Below are 27,513 nucleotides of genomic sequence, written 5' to 3' on the forward strand. Positions count from 1 at the left end.
CCCAGTCTCAGGCCTCAGAGTAAAAACATAAGTAGAAAGGTTTTTGTACTGTCCCCTTTTGTAGCATCGGCGTCTCTGCCCCCAGCCAGGCAGAGACGCCGTCCCTCTCACCTCCCCGCTCCCCGCGCGGCGTCCTCCTGCGCTCCTCTTCCTGCTGCTGCCGGTGCGCGCAGCTTCCCGGTAACTGTGCTTAAGGCGGGCGCGCTCCCTCTCTCTTAAAGGGGCCGCACGCGCCATCCTAAGGAGTCCCCGGCCAATAGCCGAGGGTCCTCCCATATATAAGGCACCTCCTCCAAAATGGAGGGGCCCGAGCAAAAGTTAATGCACAGCATACTTACCTCTGCTTCAGCTCTCAGGTCCAGTTGCAAGCCTGACTACTGTTCCAGTCCGCCAGTCTGACTACTCTCCAGCCCGACAGTCTGCCTTCCGTTCTACCCACCAGTCTGTCTATGGGCAAGTCCGCCTGCTTACCAGTAAGCACCTGCCAGTTACCTGCCTGCTACCTGACGTGCCTGCTAGCCGGCTCACCTGGGAGCACTCGCCTGTTACTTGCCTGTTACCTGATAGCCTGCCTGGAGGCTCCTGCTGTCACTTGCCGTGACCACCGGCCTGCTAACCTAGAGACTTCAGCCTTCTTGGCCGTCACTTACCGTGACCACCTGTCAACTATCCAGAGACTCCTGCCTGCCAGTTGTGTCCATCCGCTATACCGGTCAGTCCCAGTCTGCTGACCCGTGGGAGCCACCTTCTCTCTTACAAGGTCGTCCCCAGAGTAGCACCTGGTCCCTCTGCTCGGTCCCTCCCTGGTCACAGAGTCGTTAGCCGCCGTACGACCAGGGTCGGTCTGAGTTGATACTTAGTTACGCCCCTCTGGGTCCCTCCTTGCACCGCGGCACAGAGGTTCCACCACCCGGATCCGTAACACCCTTATATACTTGTACATAGTAATAAGATCACCCCTAAGCCTTCATTTTTCCAAACTAAATAACCCCAAGTGTAATAACCTGTCTTGGTATTGCAGACCCCCCAGTCCTCTAATAACATTGGTCGCTCTTCTCTGCACCCGCTCTAGTTCAGCTATGTCTTTCTTATACATCGGAGACCAGAACTGTACACAGTATGCTAAGTGTGGTCGCACTAGTGACTTGTATAGAGGTAAAATTATGTTCTCCTCATAAGCATCTATGCCTCTTTTAATGCATCCCATTATTTTATTTGCCTTTGAAGCAGCTGCCTGACACTGACCACCAAACGTGAGCTTGTCGTCCACCAATACACCCAGGTCTTTTTCAGTGACAGTTTTGCCCAGTGTTTTACAATTAAGCATATAATTATACATTTTATTTCCTCTGCCCAAGTGCATTACCTTACATTTATCCCCATTAAAGCTCATTTGCCATTTATCAGTCCAAGCTTCTAGTTTACATAGATCCTCCTGTAATATAAAATTGTCCTCCTCTGTATGGATTACCCTGCAGAGTTTAGTGTCATCTGCAAATATTGAAATACTACTCTGTATGACAAGGTCATTAATAAATATGTTAAAAAGAAGCGGGCCCAATACTGACCCCTGTGGTACCCCACTGTTAACTGAAACCCAGTCTGAGTGTGTTCCATTAATAACCACCCTTTGATTCCTATCACTGAGCCAGTTCTTAACCCACTTACATATATTTTCCCCTATCCCCATTGATCTCATTTTATGTATCAACCTTTTGTGTGGAACTGTTAGAACCTTGCTCTTAGGTTTTTTCCTTTGCTGGTCACATGACCTTGTTGGCCTATTTAATCCTGCTCCGCCCTTCTGGCTTTGCTGGACTTCATTGTATAACTACTTTCTAGCTAGCCTGTGCTCTGTATCTAAATCTGTTAGTTTGCTTGGTCTACGGACCTCTATGTTCTATATATTTTGTTTGTTCGTCTGTCTGCTACTATTTCTGTTAGGAGGTGTCCCATTTTCCTCCCAGTCCTTAGTACTTGTAGGGATTCCTTCCCCACATCTATAGGTCTCCGTACAGACTAGCTTAGGACTTTAGCAGGTCTGATCGCAGGATCAGGTCCCCTGTTACATCGTAGGGATTAAGCTGAGTTCTATCGTAGGGACAGATCTCCTCTCTTTCCTTAGCTCTGGTAGCAGAACATAACAGTAAGTCCAGCCTGCAAATTCTCTAAGGAAAGATTTTTCTGTTCCATCATGGTGTCGATTCAGGATTTGGCTCATCGCCTGCAGGGACTCTCTCTGGAGGTGGCCGAGCTCCGTCAGCACGTGAGTAACTGTCCTGGAGCACATTTCTTGGAGCCTAAGGTATGTTTGCCGGATTTATTTTTTGGTGAACACCGAGAATTTTTTTCATTTAAAAATGCTTGCTTATTGTATTTTCGTTTGAGACCCAAGTCCTCTGGGGATGAATCCCAGCGCATAGGGTTCATAATGTCACTTTTGCGCAAAGAGCCTCAGGAGTGGGCCTTTTCTTTGCAACCTAGTGATACATGCTTCAGATCAGTGGATAGTTTTTTTTCTGCTTTGGGACTATTATATGATGATCCTGATCGTGTCGCATCAGCTGAGACTGAGTTGAGACGTTTGAAACAGGGATCAGGTAATGTGGAAAAATATTGTACTCATTTCCGTCGATGGTCTACTCAAACAGGGTGGAACGATTCTGCTCTGAAAAGTCTATTTCTTGCTGGGCTCAATGAAAGGGTTAAAGACCTGCTAATTGCTTATCCTACACCTGAAGATTTGCAACAGGCTATGCAATTAGCTATACGGGTGGATAGGAGACTGCGTGCAAGGGTTAATGAGAGCAAATCCTCTGCTATGTCAGTTTCTGGTTATGAGAATGTGTGTACTAACAGTGGTGAACCGATGGAGATTGGATCGGTGGCACCTCGCTCTCAAGAAAAAGACCGTCGATTTTCTGAAGGCTTGTGTTTCTATTGCGGAAAATCTGGTCATTTGATTAAAGGCTGTGAGCTTCGTATGAAGAAAGAAAAAAAAATGGTCAGTCATGCCCGTATTGCCTGTTTAAATTCCAAGGGTGTATTTTTAGCTGCTTCCACGATTGCTCAGGAAAAATTAATGGAATTTCGGGTGTTTGTTAATTGTGGGTCTACTCTGAATGTAATTGATGGGGGATTCTTGGAAAGACTCAATTTAAAACCCGAACCTTTATCATCCCCCATTGCTGTGGTTTCTGTGGATGGTTCCCCTTTGAAGAATATTACTCTCAAGGTCTGTGAATTTCCTCTCACTATTAATGGTGTTCACCATGAGAAATTGGATTTGGCAGTTTTGAATAACTTGCCTTCTCCAGTAATATTGGGATTGCCCTGGTTAAAATTTCACAATCCTGTACTGGATTGGTCTACCAGTGAAATTAAATCCTGGAGCCATAAATGTTATGACAAGTGTTGTAACGGGCGTATTGCAGCTTTGGATAGGGGAGAATTGCCTGTTCCTATTCAGGATTTTTGGAGAGTTTTTTCTGAGAAGGAATCGCAGGTTTTGCCTCCCCATAGAGACTATGATTGTTCTATTGAATTTGTCCCTGGAGCGACTCTTCCTAAAAGTCGTTTATTTAACCTTACTATTCCTGAGAGGAAGGCTTTGGAGGAATACATACAGACAAGTTTGGCCGCCGATCACATTAGGCCCTCTAAGTCTCCTGTGGCGGTTGGATTTTTTTTTGTACAAAAAAAGGACGGCGGTTTACGTCCTTGTCTGGATTTTCGTGAGATTAACAAAATTACTGTACGCAATCCTTACCCACTGCCATTGATTCCTGATCTGTTTAACCAGTTAATGGGAGCCAAGTGGTTCTCTAAAATTGACCTTAAGGGGGCATACAATCTGTTGCGCATGAAGGAGGGTGATGAATGGAAGACTGCTTTTAACACTCCTGTGGGTCATTTTGAGAACCTGGTTATGCCTTTTGGTCTTACTAATGCTCCTGCATTTTTTCAGAATCTTATTAATGACATCCTTAGACCTTTGATCGGCAAAAATGTGGTTGTGTATTTGGATGACATTTTGATTTATTCGCCGGATCTGGAGTCTCATTGGCGGAGCGTACGTGAGGTATTACAGTTATTAATGGACAATTCGCTTTTTGCTAAGCTGGAGAAATGTGAGTTCGCTGTACAGAGAATTAGTTTTTTGGGTTACATTATCTCCAGCAAAGGTTTTGAGATGGACCCGGTTAAAGTTCAAGCTGTACAGGAATGGCCTAGGCCTATTGGTTTGAAATCGATACAGAGGTTTTTGGGTTTCGCCAATTATTACAGAAAATTCATAAAAAATTTTTCTAGTATTGTCAAAGCTCTGACCGATCTCACCAGGAAAGGTGCTGATGCGGTACAGTGGTCTTCTGAGGCCATTGAAGCTTTTGTGTATCTCAAGGAGAGGTTCACCTCTGCTCCCATCCTTATGCAGCCTGATGTGACTAAGCCGTTTTTGGTTGAGGTTGATGCTTCCTCTGTGGGGGTTGGCGCAGTATTGTCTCAGGATAACGGGGATGGATTACATCCCTGTGCCTTTTTTTCAAAAAAAATTTCGGAGACTGAACTGAATTACGATATTGGTAATCGGGAATTATTGGCTATTAAACTCGCATTTGAACACTGGCGCCACTTCTTGGAAGGTGCGGAATTTCCCGTTCAGGTTCTTACGGATCATAAAAATCTGATATATCTTGATGCTGCCAAGCGCCTGAATGCCCGTCAGGCTAGGTGGGCACTGTTTTTCTCGCGGTTTAATTTCTCCGTTACTTACATCCCTGGTACTAAGAATGTTAAGGCGGATGCCTTGTCTCGCAGTTTTTCTCCCATAGTCGGTGCTGAGAAAGAGGAGAACATTTTACAAGAAGGTGTTGTGATAGCTGCTTTGGACTCCGTTTTGGAAGATGAGATTCTTAAAGCACAGGAGAATGCCCCATCTAACACTCCTCATGGGAGGTTGTTTGTGCCTGGGACCTTTAGGAGAGATTTGTTTGTTGAGTGTCACGAATCTCGGTTGGCAGGTCATCCCGGAATCTCTGAGACCAAGAGACTGGTGGGTCGCAGTTTTTGGTGGCCTGGATGGCAGAAGGAAGTCATTAAGTGGGTGCGTCAATGTACTATATGTGCTAGATCTAAGTCCTCACATACTCCTGCTGCGGGGTTGCTTTGTCCTTTGGAGGTTCCCAGTGCTCCTTGGACACATTTGGCTATGGACTTTATAAAACTGACCTTCCCCCCTTTGAGGGTTTTACTGTCATCTGGGTGGTCGTGGACCGTTTTAGCAAGATGTGTCACTTGGTTCCCTTCGTCAAACTGCCCTGCGCTAAAACTCTCGCTAAGGCCTTTGTCAAGGAAATTGTCAGACTTCATGGCGTTCCTACTGACATTGTTTCTGATAGGGGTCCTCAGTTCGTGGCTCGTTTTTGGCGTGCCTTTTGTGACAGGTTGGGAGTTCATTTGTCGTTCTCGTCCGGATATCATCCTGAATCTAATGGCCAGACAGAAAGGAAAAACCAGGATGTTGAGCAGTTCTTGCGTTGTTTTGTGGCAGACAATCAAGAGGGGTGGTCTGAGTTTCTGCCACTTGCTGAATTTGCTCTGAACAATCGTACATATTCTTCTGCTGGTTGTTCGCCTTTTTTTTGTTGTTCTGGGAGACATCCGTCGTTTGGGTCGTTCTCCAAGTTGGGATCTGCCGTGCCTGAGGAGGAGAATTTTTCCGGTGATTTGGAGAGAGTTTGGACGGATGTGCGTGGTAATCTTCAGGAGGCCAACAGAAAATCTAAAGACTACTTTGATAGGAAACGACAGGAGGTTTTGTTCGCTGTTGGTGACATGGTCTGGTTGTCCTCTAGGAATCTGCGGTTGAGGATTCCTTCTAAGAAATTGGGTCCCAAGTTTGTAGGGCCCTTTAAGGTGCTTCAGGTTGTCAACCAATCTGCTGTTAGGTTGGAGGTTCCTACCTCCTGGAGAATTAAACCGGTATTTCATGTCTCTGTTAAAAAAAGCTGTTGTGTCGGATGGTGACGCCTCTGCCTCTGTTCCTCCGGTGGTGGAGGACGGGGAATATGAAATTTCTCGCATCCTTAACTCTAGACGGTATAGAGGTAGTTTGCAGTATCTTGTGGCCTGGAAAGGTTTCGGACCCGAGGATAACTCTTGGGTGAGGTCAGATGATGTTTCCGCGTCCAGACTTATCAGAGCGTTTCACAGGAGATTTCCTGATAAGCCTGGTCCTAGGGGATCCGGAGGATCCTCTTAGAAGGGGGGGGTACTGTTAGAACCTTGCTCTTAGGTTTTTTCCTTTGCTGGTCACATGACCTTGTTGGCCTATTTAATCCTGCTCCGCCCTTCTGGCTTTGCTGGACTTCATTGTATAACTACTTTCTAGCTAGCCTGTGCTCTGTATCTAAATCTGTTAGTTTGCTTGGTCTACGGACCTCTATGTTCTATATATTTTGTTTGTTCGTCTGTCTGCTACTATTTCTGTTAGGAGGTGTCCCATTTTCCTCCCAGTCCTTAGTACTTGTAGGGATTCCTTCCCCACATCTATAGGTCTCCGTACAGACTAGCTTAGGACTTTAGCAGGTCTGATCGCAGGATCAGGTCCCCTGTTACATCGTAGGGATTAAGCTGAGTTCTATCGTAGGGACAGATCTCCTCTCTTTCCTTAGCTCTGGTAGCAGAACATAACAGGAACTGTATCAAAAGCTTTTGAAAAGTCCATATGCACAACATCCACTGCTTTTCCTTGGTCCAGTCCGGAACTTACCTCTTCATAAAAGCTGATCAGATTAGTCTGACAGGAATGGTCCCTCGTAAACCCATGTTGATATTGGGTCATGAGGTTATTCTTCTTCAGATACTCTAGTATAGCATCTCTTAGGAAACCCTCCAGGATTTTACCCACAGTAGAGGTTAAGCTTACTGGCCTATAATTTTCAAGTTTGGTTTTTGTCCCCTTTTGAATAATGGCACCACATTTGATATATGCCAGTCCTGTGGTACAGACCCTGTTATTATGGAATCTTTAAAGATTAAAAATAATGGTCTATCTATGAAGTTTCTTAATTCCTGCAGTACTCGCGGGTGTATCCCATCCGGGCCCAAGGATTTGTCAACTTTAGTGATTTTTAGACGCCGCCGTACTTCCTGCTGGGTTAAGCGAGTGACATTTAATGGAGAATTTTTGTCATCACTGTCATGTGATTTTCTTGTGTAAATACTGTTGAAAAAAAAATCATTTAGCATATTGGCTTTTTCCTTATCCTCATCCACCATTTCACCCAGACTATTTTTAAGGGGGCCAACAAAATCAATTTTTAATTTTCACTATTTCTGTAATTAAAGAATATTTTTGGATTATTTTTACTTTCTCTGGCAATGAGTCTCTCTGCCTTGATTTGGTTTTTACAGAACTTATTTAATTTTCTGTATTTATTTAATGCCTCGTCACTACCTACTTGCTTTAGTTCTCTAAATGCTTTCTTTTTGTCACTTATTGCGCCCCTTACAGCTCTATTTAGCCATAGTGGTTTCCTCCTATTTCTAGCATGTTTATTCCCATAGGGTATATATTGTGCACAGGACCTATTCAGAATGCTAATAAATGTCTCCCATTTTCTTTGTGCAGTTTTGTGTTTCAGGATATCGTCCCAGTTTATTGCACTAAGATCATCTCTCAACCGTTGGAAATTTGCCTTCCTGAAGTTTAATGTCCTTGTAGCCCCTCTACTACACATCTTATTAAAGGATACATGAAAGCTTATTATTTTGTGATCACTATTACCCAAGTGACCCCCATCTCGTTTATTTGATATATGGTCTGGCCTGTTGGTTAATATTAGGTCTAACAGTGCCCCCCTTCTTGTTGGTTCCTGAACCAGTTGTGAAACGTAATTGTCTCTCATAGATGTCAAAAACCTATTACCTTTGCTTGAACTGCAGGTTTCTGTTCCCCAATGTATTTCAGGATAGTTAGAGTCCCCCATAATAATGACTTCTCCTTGAGTCACTGCGTCATATATTTGCTTTTTGAGGATATTCTCCGCTGCTTCCATTATTTTTGGAGACTTGTAACAAACCCCTATCAGTAATTTATTATTTTTTCCCCGTCCCCTTTTTGCCACCCACAGGGACTCTACATTTTCATTAGATTCACATATATTCTCACGCAAGTGGGGTTTTAAGGATGATTTTACATATAAACACACACACCCCCCTTGCTTGTTTGTATGGTCATTCCTGAACAGACTATAGCCCTGTAAATTAACTGCCCAGTCATGGCTCTCATCCAGCCATATCTTAGATACCCCCACCATGTCATAATTATTTTCCCACAAAATTAATTCTAATTCCTCCATTTTGTTGGTGAGGCTTCTGGAATTAGTGTACATGCATTTTATGTATCTCTCTGTACCTCTATTCCTTCTTACTATATTGACTGTTCTAACCCCACCCCCAATTTCTTTATTTGTGCCCAGGTCACTATCTGCACTAGCTTCCCCACCTATAAAATGAATACCCTCACCCCCAATCCCTAGTTTAAACACTCCTCCAACCTTCTAGCCATTTTCTCCCCCAGCACAGTTGCACTATCCCCATTGAGGTGCAGCCCGTCCCTAGCGTAGAACCTGTAGCCAACTGAGAAGTCGGCCCAGTTCTCCAGGAACCCAAACCCCTCCTTCCTGCACCAATTCCTGAGCCACTTATTTATCTCCCTAATCTCCCGTTGCCTCTCAGGCATGGCACGTGGTACAGGCAGTATTTCAGAGAATACCACCTTGGAGGTCCTTGCTTTAAGCTTGCAGCCTAATTCCCTGAAATCATCTTTAAAGACCTTCCACCTACCACTAACTTTGTCATTTGTGCCAATGTGCACAATGACCGCTGGGTCCTCACCAGCCCCTCCCAGTAATCTGTCAACCCGATCAGCGATCTGTAGGACTCGAGCGCCAGGTACGCAGCACACTGTTCGACGATCCCTGTCTTTGTGACAGATTGCCCTATCTGTTCCCCTAATAATTGAGTCCCCCACTACCAGCACCTGCCTCGCCTGCCCTGCTCTCCTATTTCCTCCCTTACTGGAGCTGACACTCCTCCGGCTTTCAGAGGACATGCCTTGCTGCAGCCGTGCTACCCCTGTACCGACACCCCCCTCATCTGCCAACTTTGTAAACTTATTGGGGTGTGCCAGATCAGGACTAGCCTCCCTGCACTCTTCCCTCTACCCCCGCTTCTGTCACCCAGCTAGCTGCCTCACTGTCCTGCAGCTCCCTACTGCCACCCTCCCCCACATCTACCCCAGTGACCAGCTGCTCAGTGAGCAGCAGACTCCTTTCCATATTGTCAATGGATCTCAGTGTTGCCAGCTGCTCATTAAGATCCAGTACCTGGGCTTCCAAACGGACAATGTGCACACATCTCGCACAGCAGTATGCACCCACGACCGGTTGTTCAAGGATTGCACACATGTGGCAAGATGTACACTGGATAGCATTGTCAATAATGGAGCTCATTTCCTAATGGGGATTGCACTAGACAGAAATGTTAAGTAAAAAGAAACGTAAAGAATTAATAAAATACAGACAGCAATTCAGTCCAAATTCCTCCCTTCCAAACTCCCTGAATTGCAGTCACCGAAAAACAAGTCACACACTTACTTCCGTTTGCACTTGCACTCCAGTCACACTCAGCTTGTTCACACTCGCTAAGGAAGAAGATTTAAAAAGAGTCGTCCCCCCCAGCAATCCAACCTACAGCTCAATGCACATCCAAAAAAAGGGAACCTCATGCTCTATGATCTGGGCACAACCTGGTAGGTCGGAGAACAGGTCTCTGTTCCGATGTAGCAACTCTTGGCACTGTTGCTTTTGGGCATGCGACAGCGATTCTGCCACCTTGAGTTCTTTCACGTACGCTTCAGACTTAGCCACCAAACATGGAGCTTCCACAGGCTCCCTTCCTCGCAATGGCTTAATCAGGTTGACGTGGTACACCTGGTAGGTCTTTTTTCTCCCTGGTTGGTGGACTTGATAGTTGACGTCGCCACCTTTTCAACTACTTTATATGGGCCCTGCCACTTGGCCAGGAATTTGCTCTGCACCGTAAGTACCGACACCAGTACCCCAATCCCCAGAGTTGGAGTGTTTCAGTCTCGCCGATCTATTGTACACCCTTGACTGCGCCTCTTGTGCTTTGAGGAGGCGTTCCTTTACAATGGGCATCGCCTCTGCAATCTTCTCTTGCATCTGGGCCACATGTTCGATTACACTCCTGTAGGGTGTAGACTCCGCTTCCCAGGTCTCCTTCGCTACTTCCAGGAGTCTGCGGGGGTTTCGGCCATATAACAGCTCAAAAGGGGAGAATCAAGCAGAGGCCTGTGGAACTTCTCTGATGGAGAATAGAAGGTATGGCAGTAGACAGTCCCAGTCGCGGCCGTCTTTCTCTACGACCTTCTTCAACATGGCCTTCAAGGTTTTATTAAACCTCTCCACCAAGCCATGTGTCTAGGGGTGGTAGACTGAGGTCCTGAGTTGTGTGATTTTCAGGGTCTTGCACAACTCATCACTTCTGAAATAAATAGAGTCCCTTGGTCCATTAGGATCTCTTTAGGCAACCCAATCCTGGAAAAGATATGGACCAACTCCCGGGCTATACACTTGGAGGAGGAGTTTCGTAATGGTACAGCCTCTGGATACCGTGTAGCATAGTCCAGCACCACCAGGATATAATGATGTTCTCTGGCGGACTTGACCAAGGGTCCCACTTGATCCATGGCGATGCGATCGACTCGAACCTCAATGATAGGCAGTGGCACTAAAGGGCTTCGGAAAGGAAGCCACCGGGTAGGTCAGCTGACAGGTGGCACAGGACCTACAATAATTTATGATCTCTCAGTGACACTCGCACCAGTAGAACCTCTGGACGATCCTTTCCTGGGTTTCATCTACCCCCAGATGACCACCTAAGACATGTGCATGGGTCATATCTAACACCCTGCGCCTGTATGTGTCCCGGGTGTGTCAGAGGGGACAGACAGTCGCCCTGCAGTGGTTTGCAGGAGGTCTCCACAATTGGCAATGCAGACAGCTGCCTAGATAGGAGGCTGCGCTTAGGACCCAGCGACTACCTCCCTTTAGTCTGGGTGTATATATACCTGGTGTGTCTAGGTGGGCATCGCCGGTTATACTCATTTCTACTTGGAACTTGCCTGAAGCAGCATCACGTCCTCTTTGGAGTCTTGAGGCCCTATTGGATGTCTTCTAAAGCTAAGTTATTATTTCCCTGTGTTGTCTTCCCCTTTTGTCTTTAGAGTGCTAGCGGAAGTTGACTAGTGCTCATCTCCTTCCACCCCCACTATTAGCCTTACGCCAGGGATAGTAGGGCGAGGCACGTGATCGGCAACAGCTGCGGAGGCAGTATAGGGACGTTAGGGGGAGACAGGGTGATGCTAGTCCAGATAAGGAGGTCACCTCTTCCCCCTTTCCCTAGTGTCTGGGCTCTCTTTCCCCTCTGTGTTGCACTCACACCTGGCGTGACTCTCTGTGTTGCACTCACACCTGCCGTGACAGTACGGCCCTGGCACAAGTAACTGCTCTATTACCTCTCCTCTGAGCTTGGTGACCCGATATAGTAACTCCCCATTTACGGCAAAGTACGGATATCGGGTGTCAGCCCCCGGCTCTTGAGTAACACCATTCAGAACAGTGACATCATCAAACACCCCTTTTAGAGTTAAGTCTCTGAGCTGGGCGATTCCAAAGTTTCCCCCGGACACCTCCAGCTCAGGGATGTTGGCCTCCGGGCATGCTGCCTCATCCTCATCCCCAATAAGCACACAAAAAAGGAAACCCTGCAATGAGTTTCTTTAGGAGCGACCTGGTTGTGGTCCGAACAAGCCGGCATCCTTCCTTTCTCCCAAAACAAGGCAAAGTCCCGCCCTATTATAACAGGGTGCAACAGGTCCTTGACTACGCCCACCTCATAGGACTCTGCGCCATAGTTTGTGTCCATGACCATTTGGGCCACAGGGTAGTCCTTACCGTCCCCGTGGATACAAATGATGCCGACCTTTTTCCCTGGAATCAGCCTATGAGGAATTGTGGCACTCACTAGGGTTACCAAACTTACCGAGTCCAACAGACCAGTCATTTGCACTCCATTCACTGACACGGGGCATGCTTATGGTCCCGTGCCTGGTTGAGGAAGAGCACGGAAGGCAAGATATGCAAAATATGAGCAGCGCCGTCCTGCGCTGCAGTCCATTGGCTCATTGGTCATGGGGCAACGTGCGGCTATGTGACCTGGGGTGTGACACCTCCAACAAATCATGTTATTGGATGGGGCCTTTGGCAGCAACTCAGACCCCTCATGGACTCTAGGATGAGCCCCAGATGTGGCTCTAGTTCCCCTCTTTTGGGTGTCCGTCCCCCTTTGGGAACCCCAGTATGGAGATGCTATGACCCCTTGTTTCCCCATGGAACTCTCTACCGCCTGGTACCTTTCCACCAACCCCACCAGCTCATCGGCATTACGAGGATCTCTCTGGGCTACCCAGGATTGCATCGACCTCGGAAGGGAGTGTATTAATCTGTCCATGACAACTTTCTCCACCATCTGTGCTGGGAAGGAAGATTCAGGTTGCAACCACTTTTGGACCAGGTGTAGAAGGTCGAACATCTGGGACCGGGGAGGTGTTCAGAAGCTTCCAAACACATGACATCATCATATGGGCAGTCCAGAATTATTTAAAGGCATAGTAATCTTAGTGTATGCAAACTTTAGACTTTGCAGTAAGTAATAAAAATGCCTTAAAATATTCTCGCTCTCATATTATACTGACATTGGCAAATATTAAAAATTTTGGTAATCCTAATTGACCTAAAACGGGAAAGGATTATTTTGATTTTATGTCAGATATTGAGAAAAACATGCATGTATGTGTCTTTTTATATAGTGTACGTAAACTTCTGGTTTCAACTGTATATATAGTGATAGGAAAGAAGATTATACCTCATTGGAGAATACATACAACATGTAGGAGACAGAATCTACAGGTGCATCTCACTAAATTAGAATATCGTCAAAAAGTTAATTTATTTCAGTTCTTCAATACAAAAAGTGAAATTCATATTATATAGTTAATTCAAACAGTGATCTACAGGTGCATCTCACTAAAGAAATAAACACTTGAAATAGATCACTGTTTGTAATGACTATATAATATATGAGTTTCACTTTTTGTATTGAAGAACTGAAATAAACTAAAACTTTTTGATGATATTCTAATTTAATGAGATTCACCTGTATTTCAAGTCTTTATTTCTGTTAATGTTGATGATTATGGATTACAGCCAATGAAAACACAAAAGTCATTATCTCAGTAAATTAGAATACTTTGTAACAACAGCTTGAAAAATGTTTTTTAAAATCTGAAATATTGGCCTACTGAAATGTCTGTTCAGTAAATGCCCTCAATACTTGGTCGCGGCTCCTTTTGCATCAATTACTGCATCAATGTGGCGTGGCATGGAGGCGATCAGCCTGTGGCACTGCTGAGGTGTTATGGAAGCCCAGGTTGCTTTGATAACAGCCTTTAGCTCGTCTGCATTGTTGGGTCTGGTGTCTCTGATCTTCCTCTTGACAATACCCCATAGATTCTCTATGGGGTTAAAGTCAGGTGAGTTTGCTGGCCAATCAAGCACAGCGATACTGTTGTGTGTAAACCAGGTATTGGTACTTTTGGCAGTGTGTACAGGTGCCAAGTCCTGCTGGAGAATGAGATTTCCATCTGCAAAAAGCTTGCCCGTCAGAGGGAAGCATGAAGTGCTCTAAAATTTCCTGGTAGACGGCTGCGCTGACTTTGGTCTGGATAAAACACAGTGGACCTACACCAGCAGATGACATGGCTCCCCAAACCATCACTGATTGTGGAAACTTCACACTAGACCTCCAGCAGCTTGGATTGTGTGGCTCTCCACTCTCCCTCCAGACTCTGGGACCTTGATTTCCAAATGAAAATTGGAACTCTGGGACCTTGTGGAGTGTGTCAATAACTGCCTTCTAGACATCTGTCAAGTCAGCAGTCTTCCCCATTATTGTGGAGCCTACTGAAACAGACTAATGGACCTTTTTAAACACTTAGGAAGCCTTTGCAGGTGTTTTTTGTTAATTATTCTAATTTACTGAGATAATGAGTTTTGTGTTTTCATTGGCTGTAAGCCATAATCATCAACATTAACAGAAATAAAACACTTGAAATAGATCACTCTGTTTGTAATGACTCTATATAATATATGAGTTTCACTTTTTGTATTGAAGAACTGAAATAAATTAACTTTTTGATGATATGCTAACTTAGTAAGATGCGCCTGTATATAGTCAGCTGCCATATATCATTTGTTACTCTGCTAAATCGTCCCAAACTCCATATATTACCATGACTCACTAATCAATATTTACATAGTCTACGAGTAGGCAAGAAGGGCTAATGTACAAAATAAGAATGAAATTCTATACATATACTAATATTATTACAGAATTTAAAGATATGCAATAGATTTCTCTCACCTAAGCGATAGATACTCCCATTCGCCAGGGGCCATGCTACACTATAAGAAGGCACTATAGCTAAATCCCTACTTTAGTCCTTGGGGACTCCGGGAGTTTAGTCTGTAAATCCATTTAGCTTCCTCCTGTAATAGGAATTTATCTAGGTTCCCTTTTCTTGGACCCAGATGCATTTTCCTAATGCCCCAAAATTGTAGATATAAAGGCGAGATAAGGGGGGTATCAATTTCTTGTGTGTTTATTGAGCTGAGGTTTTTATAAATTCTCCTTCTGAATGCTTGGATGTTTTTTCCTACATACAGTTTTTCACAGTGGCATTTGGCTACATACACCATGCTCACATGGGTAGGTTGCAAGGAGGAGCTGGGTCTCTCCACCCCGATCCGCGTTTCACCATTGCCCCTGGAAGGAGGTCGCAATATGTGAGCAACATATTCAGGATTCAGGTAATATACCCATACTTTCATTTATATCATCTCTAGGCATACGTGGCTAGATATATGCAATATTGGGCAATGCCTTTGTACTGCTGTAGGCATATGTGGTTTGGTATATGCACCTTCTTCTGACTATCTGAATATGACAATTATCGTTTTGTCACAAAACAGGCATTTTTTATTTTGTAAATAAGGATAGGCACTAATGGAATGGATAAGTGGGATTTTTTTACCCCAATATTGTGCATCTTCCTTGAACATACAGTACAGACCAAAAGTTTGGACACACCTTCTCATTTAAACATTTTTTCTGTATTTTCATGACTATGAAAATTGTACATTCACACTGAAGGCATCAAAACTATGAATCAACACATGTGGAATTATATACTTAACAAAAAAGTATGAAACAACTGAAAATATGTCTTATATTCTAGGTTCTTCAAAGTAGCCACCTTTTGCTTTGATGACTGCTTTGCACACTCTTGGCATTCTCTTGATGAGCTTCAAGAGGTAGTCACCGGAAATGTTTTTCACTTCACAGGTGTGCCCTGTCAGGTTTAATAAGTGGGATTTCTTGCCTTATAAATGGGGTTGGGACCATCAGTTGTGTTGTGCAGAAGTCTGGTGGATACACAGCTGATAGTCCTACTGAATAGACTGTTAGAATTTGTATTATGGCAAGAAAAAAGCAGCTAAGTAAAGAAAAACGAGTGGCCATCATTACTTTGAGAAATGAAGGTCAGTCAGTGTGAAAAATTGGGCAAACTTTGAAAGTGTCCCCAAGTGCAGTTGCAAAACCATCAAGCGCTACAAAGAAACTGGCTCACATGACGACCGCCCCATGAAAGGAAGACCAAGAGTCACCTCGGCTTTGAGGATAAGTTTATCCGAGTCACCAGCCTCAGAAATCGCAGGTTAACAGCAGCTCAGGTTAGAGACCAGGTCAATGCCACATAGAGTTCTAGCAGCAGATACATCTCTACAACAACTGTTAAGAAGAGACTTTGTGCAAAGGCCTTCATGGTAAAATAGCTGCTAGTAAACCACTGCTAAGGACAGGCAACAAGCAGAAGAGACTTGCTTGGGCTAAAGAACACAAGGAATGGACATTAGACCAGTGGAAATCTGTGCTTTGGTCTGATGAGTCCAAATTTGAGATCTTTGGTTCCAACCAGCATGGCTACCACAGCATCTTGCAGCGGCATGCTATTCCATCCGGTTTACATTTAGTTGGACCATCATTTATTTTTCAACAGGACAATGACCCCAAACACACCTCCAGGCTGTGTAAGGGCTATTTGACCAAGAAGGAGAGTGATGGGGTGCTACGCCAGATGACCTGGCCTCCACAGTCACCAGACTTGAACCCAATCGAGATGGTTTGGGGTGAGCTGGACCGCAGAGTGAAGGCAAAAGGGCCAACAAGTGCTAAGCATCTCTGGGAACTCCTTCAAGATTGTTGGAAGACCATTTCCGGTGACTACCTCTTGAAGCTCATCAAGAGAATGCCAAAAGTGTGCAAAGCAGTCATCAAAGCAAAAGGTGGCTACTTTGAAGAACCTAGAATATAAGACATATTTTCAGTTGTTTCACACTTTTTTGTTAAGTATATAATTCCACATGTGTTAATTCATAGTTTTGATGCCTTCAGTGTGAATGTACAATTTTCATAGTCATGAAAATACAGAAAAATCTTTAAATGAGAAGGTGTGTCCAAACTTTTGGTCGGTACTGTATACCCTGCATCAGTCTTATTATTTGGGAAATGCCTGAGCACAATGTGCACTTATTGTAATTGTATGCATTTAGCACAACTATTGAATATTTGGAGCTGGGTTCCCTCTGGTCTAGAGGCACTCATCTTTATTGAATATTTTGCATTATTGCAATAAACTAATAAAGTGAATAATTCTTTTTACAAAACACTTCTTGTTTAAAAAAAACACTTATTTAAAACAAGAAAATTTCCAACTACCCTGGATAGTATTCTTTTTGAGTGGACTCTCACCGAGAAATTCATAAACAGATTTTGACTTTCTTTATAAAGAGATCTATCGTTGGAACAATTCCATTTAGTGCAGAGGTACGGAGCTACTGGAATTCCTGCTTTTAAATTTGTAGGATGCCAACTCTCCCAGTGAAGAAGATTGTTGGTGGAGGTAGGTATCCTGTAGATGTCTGAATGTACCGAGCAATCACTAGCAATATGAATAGACAAATACAAAAAATTAATCCTTTATAGATCTATTTCATGCGTGAAGAACATTCTGACCTGCTTGTGGTTCAAAATGGATATATATAGCAAAAATCCGGGTTGTAAAAAATAGCTTTTTCTTCAATTGTTTTTAAAAATACCAATAAAAGTGACACACCAACATGTTTAAATGAACAAATTAGTAACATATATATTGCACCACCCTTATTTCAGTCCTTGACCAATCTAATCCAAACAATGGTCTTATTCCGTATATAGTTGGGTGTATACTAAGCGGTAAATCACTATTGTATATATGGTTTATATACCAGCCCTGTCTCAAAATCATTGAAATCCCGAATATATTTGTGATGCTTACATTCCTTAACTTCTCGCTTGAAGCCCTCAACGTTTTTCTATAAGCTAAATCCTAATCTACTGAATTCTGGTTGAGTAATAAATTGTCTCTTTATCTAGTTTCTCATTGATCTTGTTGAGGTGTTGTTTTTCATAGTGCAAGAGATACTCAAGTACTGTATTTTTCGGTCTATAAGACACTTTTTTCCTCCAAAATTTTGGAGGAAAGTGTGGGGGGGTGCGTCTTATAGTTCGATATACATAAATACTGTGGCTGTGGGGTGAGCGACAGCAGCGGAGTAGCGGGGCACAGGAGACAGCAGCCATCTGCTGCAGCCTACACTGTGCCGCTACTAAAGAAAATGAATATTCACTGCTCCCCACGCCCATGGACGTGGGGAGCAGTGAATATTCATTTTCCTTAATAGCCAGCACACTGAGCCTGCAGCGCGGCTCCTGGTAAGTATGGCACCCTTCATCTCTGTATGTATGATCACCCCTTCCCAATTCAGGGTACGCATGGCCCTCCCTCATCCTGGTATGCTTGGCACCCTTCATCCCTGTATGTATGCCCCCCTCATCCTGGTATGCTTGGCATCCTTCATCCCTGTATGTATGGCCCCTCTTCATCCTGGTATGCTTGGCACCCTTCATCTCTGTGTGTATGGCCCCCCTCATCCGGCTATGCTAGCCTCCCCCCTGATCCCCGCGCACACAGTCCTGGCGTGGGGAGCATTGACTATTTCGGCACAGCAGATCACTGTGTGAGGGCGCATGGCAGGGACGCCATGCGCGGCTCACACAGTGAGAACCCTGTCTGCAGCACAGCGGGACGCAGCACTGGAGGAGAGAGGAGGTGAGTATGATTGTTTATTTTTTTGTGTGCAGCGTGACAGGGATTGGGGGGGGGCAAACATACCAGGATGAGGGGGGCTATACATACAGGGATGAAGGGTGCAATACATACCAGGAAGAGGAATGAGGGGGGCCATACATTCCAGGATGGGGGATGAGGGCTGCCATGCATACCAGGATGGGGGTGCCATGCATACCAGGATGGGGGAATGAGGTGCCATGCATATCAGGATGGGGATGAGGGCCACATATTACAGGAAGGAGGATATTAGCATAACTGGAGGACATTATCATATAACAGTGTCAGCAGGGGACCCCCTTCCGCTTAACAGGGCATCAAGACGACATTTTTTTGCTTAGATTTTATTTCTATTTTCCTCCTCTAAAACCTAAGTGTGTATTATTGTCTGAAAAATACGGTAAACATAGGGCATTTTGTCAGTAGCTGTTCCAAGCCCTGAATAAAATTTGGGTCCACCCTATGTGTATTAGGGAATAATTGGATTCTCATTTCTCAAGCCTCTGAATACTATTTCTTATTTCTGTAGGTATGTCTCCAAGCTTGCCATCTCCCACCAAGCTCTGGTCTGTTTAAAGGTCTTCAGAATACCATTAAATGCTGTATAAATGTCACCCTGTGCAAAGGGATATTATTAGAGGAGAAAACGTCACTAGCTTGCATACGTAAAGTATCCAAATTAGGTTTATGAGAGAGAAAACCTGTCATATTCGTGCATAAACAAACACAGAAAAGTGGAGCTATATAGGGCTAAACCCATTATCTATAAGCAAACTAGCGGGTGCGTGAACAACCCTTTGGGGATGAAGCTTAATATTACCCCATTACCCCTTATGGGATTGTAATAAAACTTAACTCATTTGATTAAATTAACGAAGATGGTCAAATTGCCGATAGAGGAGGGTCCTTTAACCTTAGGAATCCAATTAAATATAGAAATCATACAAGATCACTTTAGCATCTTTTAATAGTTTGACCATCTTTATTAATTTATTCAAATAAAACTTGTGAATCATTAACATACTTTTACAATGAAAATTGGTGCTATAATCATTTACCAAAACCGCTTTATATACTTCTATCTTACCTGCTCGTTCTGTCACTGGGGTGTTCTTCACTGTATTGAGTCATGGTGGTTGCCACTCAATTTGAATTCTGTCCCCGTGTTTGCGGCGACGTCATCTCAATAGTGGAGTACAAGCTCCGCGCTTGCGCACTGTGTAGTCTCAGTCACGCTTGCGAAGTGTGTGTGAAATTATCAGCGCTTGTGCAATGTGTAATTTTAAGGCGCGCTTGCACATGGTCCATCGGGTCCCCGTGCGTGCGCCGTGAAGAGCAGCTCCCCGCGTGTGCGCAGTGAAGCTGTGTGTAGTTCACTGACTGTGTGCGCATGCGCAGGAGCATGCGCGTCACAGTCTCACAGTATGAGCAGTGCACGTAATTGTGAAAGCACACAGTATATTTCACGCCACAACTACTTACTTTTCAGGGCACAGTATCACCTCCTCAGCGCTGCCATCCTTATTAAAAGAGTAAGAGACCCTGCAAAAAATGCCCCTATTCTCCTCCAAGTTTTAATAAAGTTTCCCCTCTACCTATATACATATAAAAGTAAGAGTGTGTGCGTGTAGAATAATAATAATAATAAATGTGTATATATACACATATATATACTGTATATTTGAGAGCGTGTGTGTAAAGTTATATATACACACACACACAGTATAAATAATTGTAAAGTGCTGCGGAATAGGTTGGCGCTATAAAAATAAAAAATTATTATTATTATTATAGATAGGTATGTATTTATATGAGTAAGATACAGTACAGACCAAAAGTTTGGACACACCTTCTCATTTAAAGATTTTTCTGTATTTTCATGACTATGAAAATTGTACATTCACACTGAAGGCATCAAAACTATGAATTAACACATGTGGAATTATATACTTAACAAAAAAGTGTGAAACAACTGAAAATATGTCTTATATTCTAGGTTCTTCAAAGTAGCCACCTTTTGCTTTGATGACTGCTTTGCACACTCTTGGCATTCTCTTGATGAGCTTCAAGAGGTAGTCACCGGAAATGATTTTCACTTCACAGGTGTGCCTTGTCAAGTTTAATAAGTGGGATTTCTTGCCTTATAAATGGGGTTGGGACCATCAGTTGTGTTGTGCAGAAGTCTGGTGGATACACAGCTGATAGTCCTACTGAATAGACTGTCAGAATTTGTATTATGGCAAGAAAAAAGCAGCTAAGTAAAGAAAAACGAGTGGCCATCATTACTTTAAGAAATGAAGGTCAGTCAGTGTGAAAATTTGGGAAAACTTTGAAAGTGTCCTCTAGTGCAGTTGCAAAAACCATCAAGCGCAACAAAGAAACTGGCTCACATGAGGACCGCCCCAGGAAAGGAAGACCAAGAGTCACCTCTGCTTTTGAGGATAAGTTTATCCGAGTCACCAGCCTCAGAAATCGCAGGTTAACAGCAGCTCAGATTAGAGACCAGGTCAATGCCACACAGAGTTCTAGCAGCAGACACGTCTCTACAACAACTGTTAAGAGGAGACTTTGTGCAGCAGGCCTTCATGGTAAAATAGCTGCTAGGAAACCACTGCTAAGGACAGGCAACAAGCAGAAGAGACGTGTTTGGGCTAAAGAACACAAGGAATGGAGATTAGACCAGTGGAAATCTGTGCTTGGGTCTGATGAGTCCAAATTTGAGATCTTTGGTTCCAACCACCATGTCTTTGTGCGACGCAGAAAAGGTGAACGGATGGACTCTACATGCCTGGTTCCCACCGTGAAGCATGGAGGAGGAGGTGTGATGGTGTGGGGGTGCTTTGCTGGTGACACTGTTGGGGATTTATTCAAGATTGAAGGCATACTGAACCAGCATGGCTACCACAGCATCTTGCAGCGGCATGCTATTCCATCTGGTTTGCGTTTAGTTGGACCATCATTTATTTTTCAACAGGACAATGACCCCAAACACACCTCCAGGCTGTGTAAGGGCTATTTGACCAAGAAGGAGAGTGATGGGGTGCTACGCCAGATGACCTGGCCTCCACAGTCACCAGACTTGAACCCAATCGAGATGGCTTGGGGTGAGCTGGACCGCAGAGTGAAGGCAAAAGGGCCAACAAGTGCTAAGCGTCTCTGGGAACTCCTTGAAGATTGTTGGAAGACCATTTCTGGGGACTACCTCTTGAAGCTCATCAAGAGAATGCCAAGAGTGTGCAAAGCAGTCATCAAAGCAAAAGGTGGCTACTTTGAAGAACCTAGAATATAAGACATATTTTCAGTTGTTTCACACTTTTTTGTTAAGTATATAATTCCACATGTGGTAATTCATAGTTTTGATGCCTTCAGTGTGAATGTACAATTTTCAAAGTCATGAAAATACAGAAAAATCTTTAAATGAGAAGGTGTGTCCAAACTTTTGGTCTGTACTGTAAAGTGGTTTTGGGAAATGATTATAGCACCAATTTTCATGGAAAAAGCACGTTAGTGATGCACATTGCATCACTAATCGTGACCTGGGGACAGTTTACATTATACAAATGACATGACAGGTTCCCTTTTATTGTGGTCCATTATACTTAGGCCTATTGAATAAGAACAATTCTTTAAATTTATACAAGTCATATTTTAAATAAAAGATTAATTTTAATTTATCCATTCACACATGTTGCCCTCTTTTCCTTTCCTTCAATATTGTCTTTATAGTGGTGGACACTTGTGTGAATTATACAATAGTGATTTTGCTAATCTAATATGAGAAAAAAAAAGGTATTGCACTCGGACCAATGCTATTCAATGAGGCCGTGCAGATCTGTAAATTTTTTTCTCATTTTTTCTGTGTTCGGCATGAGAAAATAAATCGCAGCAAGGTGTGATTTCACTCCGAAATCTGATGGGTGTGAGAAAAATTAATAAAATAATCGGATGCCATAAGGACCATCAGTACGGCATCCAATTTTTACGGATACATTACAATTCAGTAGCACAGAAAACTGTAAGTTGTCCTGTAAATGATTAAAGGGAATCTGTCAACAGGTTTTTCTACCTCATCTGACAGCAGAGTAAGGATTCCAATGATGTATCACTTAGCTCACTGGGTGCTGCCCTTCTCACACAATCTGGATTTTTAGATTTGCCAATGCAACAGAGCTGAGAAAGTTGCTCCTGCCCACACCAGGCTCTGTATATACAATGTCCACACACAGTGAGGTGCCCATCACATGAGGGGGCAGAGTCAGATCAGGAGCCATGTGCCCCAGCAATGATAAGCTCCTGGTGCTAAAACAATCACTGCAAGTAAAAAAAAAACAAGGAGCTTGATAAGAGAGGCATTGGAGCTGGATAACAGAGGCATTGCTGAAATCTGTGTTTCAACCCCTACCTCATGCGGTCTTCAGATCACATAGTAAAAACCTGCTGACAGATTCCCTTTAATAACTGCTGAAAAAAACGGATTGCATAAAAACAGCACACAGATGACAAGTAAAAAACAATAAAAAAAAATCGTACCACTTTTCTGGGTGAAAATGGGACCATTTTTTTTTATATACGCTAGTGTGAGCATGCCCTAACTCACGATCTCATTTGAAGCTCAGTCTGTGGCATAGCTCCAGATGAGTACAAAGATTGTCCCCAGATGTCACAGCACAGTAACCCATTACCACCCTGTAATCGTGTCAAGGGGTGGGGAAACGGCAGTTGAGAGGGGGGGGGGGGATCGATAAGTAAGCAGGCACACTGACTGGCTGCAGCGCCATTTAAATGATGCAGTCTGTGCTTGACAGCAGCATTTAAATTAACAGAAGAGACAGAGGCTAGCTTAGATGCTACTGTTACAGGCAGATGCTGGCTGTCTATTACAGATGACATATGCTAGTTATGGTCCTGAGCCTGCTCCATACATGTGCACACTAACTATGATGTACAGTTGTGTCAGGGTGCGCAGAAAGATTAAAACGTCTTACTCCACGTACAAAAGGATATTCGGGCATCATGCACTTCCACGATGCAGTCAACTTTGCCAAGTTTAGCTCTCATTTGTTTAAGGCCTGCAAAAAAAAAAAATCTATTAAAAGATGACATCTATGGAAACCAGCAACAAAACAGTGTCCAGTCTAATTCTCTTGTGAGATACAATTAAGCAGAAGAAAAATACAGAAAACACATTCTTACTGACTCTCTTGATGGATATAGGAGTTTACCTGTGGCTTAAAAGGAGTTCTCCAAGAATAGAAAAAAAAATATTAAGAAAGAAATGTCCTTATAAATAAATTCTTGAATACTTTTAAAATCAGCAAATCACAATTGTTTCATCTAGGTAGGTAATCACTATGGAAAATTAAAATGGTCAACCCCATTGTTAGAGACCTGTCTTAGAATGTTATGAAAGGTGCCTACGAAGGAAGCCTCACTGCTGTGACCTAAAGATACAAATGCCATGTAATGTCATTCATAGAGACAAGACCAGCAATGCAAGCAGCCGCTTACCTTAGCACTAGGGATGGGCGAGCACTAGAATGCTTGGGTGATTGACCCTGTAACGAGTATAATGTACACTACCGTTCAAAAGTTTGGGGTCATTTAGAAATGTCATTATTTTTGAAAGAAAAGCAAATTTTTTTTCAATGAAGCTAACATTAAATGAATCAGAAATACACTCTATACATTGTTAATGTGGTAAATGACTATTCTAGCTGCAAACGTCTTGTTTTTATTGCAATATCTACATAGGTGTATAGAGGCCCATTTCCAACAACCACCACTCCAGTGTTTTAATGGTACATTGTGTTTGCTAACTGTGTAAGAAGGCTAATGGATGTTTAGAAAACCCTAGAAAACCCTTGCACAAGTATGTTAGCCCAGCTGAAAACAGTTTGGCTGATTTGAGAAGCTATAAAATTGACCTTCCTTTGAGCTAGTTGAGAATCTGGAGCATTACATTTGTTTGTTCTATGAAACTCTCAAAATGGCCAGAAAAAGAACTTTCATGTGAAACTCGACAGTCTATTCTTCTTCTTAGAAATGAAGGCTATTCCATGCGAGAGGTTGCCAAGAAACTGAAGATTTCCTACAACGGTGTGTACTACTCCCTTCGGCTCTAACCAGAGTAGTAAGAGAAGTGGGAGGCCCCGCTGCACAACTGAGCAACAAGACAAGTACATTATAGTCTCTAGTTTGAGAAATCGACGCCTCACAGCTCCTCACAGCTTCATTAAGTAGTACACGCAAAACGCCAGTGTCAACATCTACAGTGAAGAGGCGACTCCGGGATGTTGGCCTTCAGGGCAAAGTGCCAAAGATAAAGCCATATCTGAGACTGGCTAATAAAAGGAAAAGATTAGTATGGGCAAAAGAACACAGACATTGGACAGAGGAAGATTGGAAAAAAGTTTTATGGACAGATGTATCAAAGTTTGAGGTGTTTGGATCACACAGAACATTTGTGAGACGCAGAACAACTGAAAAGATGCTGGAAGAGTGCCTGATGCCATCTGTCAAGCATGGTGGAGGTAATGTGATGGTCTGGGGTTGCTTTGGTGCTGGTAAAATGGTAGATTTGTACAAGGTAAATGGGATTTTGAATAAGGAAGGCTATCACTCCATTTTGCAAGGAGATGTCATACCCTGTGGACAGAACTTGATTGGAGCCAATTACATCATACAACAGGACAATGACCCAAAGCACACCTCCAAATTATGCATGAACTATTTAGGGAAGAAGCAGGCAGCTGTAATGGAGTGGCCAGCGCAGTCACCAGATCTCAACCCCATTGAGCTGTTGTGGGAGCAGCTTGACCGTATGGTACGCAAAAAGTGTCCATCAAGCCAATCCAACTTGTGGGAGGGGCTTCAAGAAGCATGGGGTGAAATTTCTCAAGATTACCTCAGCAAATTAACAGCTAGAATGCCAAAGGTCTGCAATGCTGTAATTGCTGCAAAGGGAGCATTCTTTGACGAAAGCAAAGTTTGAAGGAGAAAATTATTCTTTCAAATAAAAATAATTATTTCTAACCTTGTCAATGTCTGGATTATAGGACTATATTATCTATTCATTTTGCAACTCAGTTGATAAATAAAAGTATGAGTTTTCATGGAAAACACAAAATTGTCTGGGTGACCCCAAACTTTTGAACGGTAGTGTAAGTCAATGGGTAACGCAAGCATTTTTCCAGCGCCCCCTCACCCCCCGGAAGTCTGGAGGGGGTCTAAAAATTGGTCAAATCGTTGGAAACAGCACTGAAGTGGCATAGGAACAGCATGGGGAAGACCCCTGTAAGAATATCGGAATCCCAGGTAACTGCTGTGAATAATGTTGTCAGAGAATTACGCCACTTTTACAGACAATAAAATATACAAAAAAAAGCTAAAATGGATTTTCCTGTAAAAAATTGTTACGAAACATTCTTTCCAGGATAATGACTTGCATATAAGGCAAAATAAATAAGAGGAAAAAAACTGCTCCTCCACATCTTGGGCTTTGCTCACATTGCTTTCAACGGTGAAAAAAAACACATTCAGAAATAAATTTAATTTTAACACTTTATCTGGTCATGTGGTGTGTGAGACATGATCAGATATCCATCCTGTTTTATTTATGAAGGAGGGACTCTGAAAGATCCCTTTTTTTCCCCTGGCCATCAGCCGGCTCTCACTATTTGTAAAGGGCCATCAGACTATTGTTAGAGGACCAGCAGCCAGCTTTTACTAAGCATTTATTGAGGGACAGCAGCCGAGAATAGCCGTATATTTACTACTGAAATATAATGTATCCATCTGAGGTGGTCAAATTTTCTTTTTCGTATATATTCTGTAAAGTTTGAAACTTGGAGGGCCAACAGACGGCCTCCACTATTTTTAGAGGGTCAGCAGGCGTCTTGTGGACAGATGAGACTAAGATAGAGCTTTTTGTTAAAACAAAATAAACAAATAAAGGCGCTTGGTACCTTGACTGTGTGCAAGGCCTAACGAAATGTGAAGATTCCCAAAGGATTTTGGGTCGCAATGTAGTGCCTAGTGTTAAAAAGCTGAGTTTGTGTTAGAACCCTCCAGTTTGTTTTTTCCATCTTGTGTTTTGCGGTCACGTGACTATCTGCCTTTATATTCCAGCTCCGCCCTTTCGGCTGTGCTGGACTTCAGTGTTTGACTGTTTCTCTAGCCAGGTGCTTCTGTGCCATTCCCTGTCAGTTCGCTTGGTCCTTCTGGGACCTCTAGTACCTTTTTATCAGTTTGTCTTTTTGTGTTCTGCAACAACTTCTCTGTTTAGGAGGTGTCCCATTTTTGTCCCAGTCCTTAGTTCTTTTAGGGACCCCTCCCCTTATGCTATAGGTCTTCATTCAGACTAGCCGAGGACTAAGGCGGGTCTGTTCGCTAGGAACAGGCAGCCCGCTACATCGTAGGGATTCAGCTTAGCCTTACTGTAGACAGCTTTCCCCTATCTTTCCTTAGTACTTGTTGCAGATCATAACAGTTTGCACCCTAGGTCATGGGTCTTCCAGCAGGACAATGACCTGAAACATACTTCAAGAAGCACCCAGAAATGGATAGAAACAAAGCACAGGAGAGTTCTGAAGTGGTAATTCCAGCTCCAGTAGCTTAAAAGTCTCTCACCACTACGCAGATAAACTGTGAAATAGACACATTAAATCAGTTAATTTTGCCTGTTTTGATGCATTTCTGAGTACAGATCACTGTAGAAAATCACGAATCTGTCAATGAGTTTCTTTAAAAAAGCAATCAAGTTATAGACAGTGGAAGAGATGTATGTAACGAGAATGAAGACTCATTTCCAGCAGATGATACCTAGCACCTGTCCCTATACTAACTGCAGCCAACAGCGGTACGAATAGTGAATATTATTTATTTTTCTGTTGCAGCAGCAAGAACTCTCTGACTAGATGCCTGTAATACACCATCCCTAGTGTGACAGCTCACCGTACACAAATTGCAGATAAGAGCGGTAATATAGTAATATTGTAGAAAATAGAATAGATTTAAGTCGGCCCTGAAAATGTTTTTTTTTTTTTGGTATGTGGCAGCACCAAACTGGAGGAACGTAA

At 43.4% G+C, this 27,513-nt stretch overlaps 1 protein-coding gene across 2 annotated transcripts in view; it reads right to left on the minus strand.

The window, feature by feature from the left end:
- Positions 1-27,513, minus strand: part of LOC141273800 (mitochondrial ribosome-associated GTPase 1-like) — a 334,821-nt gene that overhangs the window by 289,542 nt on the left and 17,766 nt on the right. For both annotated transcript variants that reach the window (XM_073686165.1, XM_073686166.1), the window contains exon 2: positions 23,439-23,505. In XM_073686165.1, coding sequence (XP_073542266.1) covers positions 23,439-23,505 — 67 coding nt within the window. The remainder of the gene's footprint in view (positions 1-23,438; positions 23,506-27,513) is intronic.

This window comes from Phyllobates terribilis, unplaced genomic scaffold (assembly GCF_046119375.1).
Source record: "Phyllobates terribilis strain yellow unplaced genomic scaffold, ASM4611937v1 Scaffold_5__5_contigs__length_657084704, whole genome shotgun sequence".
In the NCBI taxonomy this organism is placed as follows: Eukaryota; Metazoa; Chordata; class Amphibia; order Anura; family Dendrobatidae; genus Phyllobates; species Phyllobates terribilis.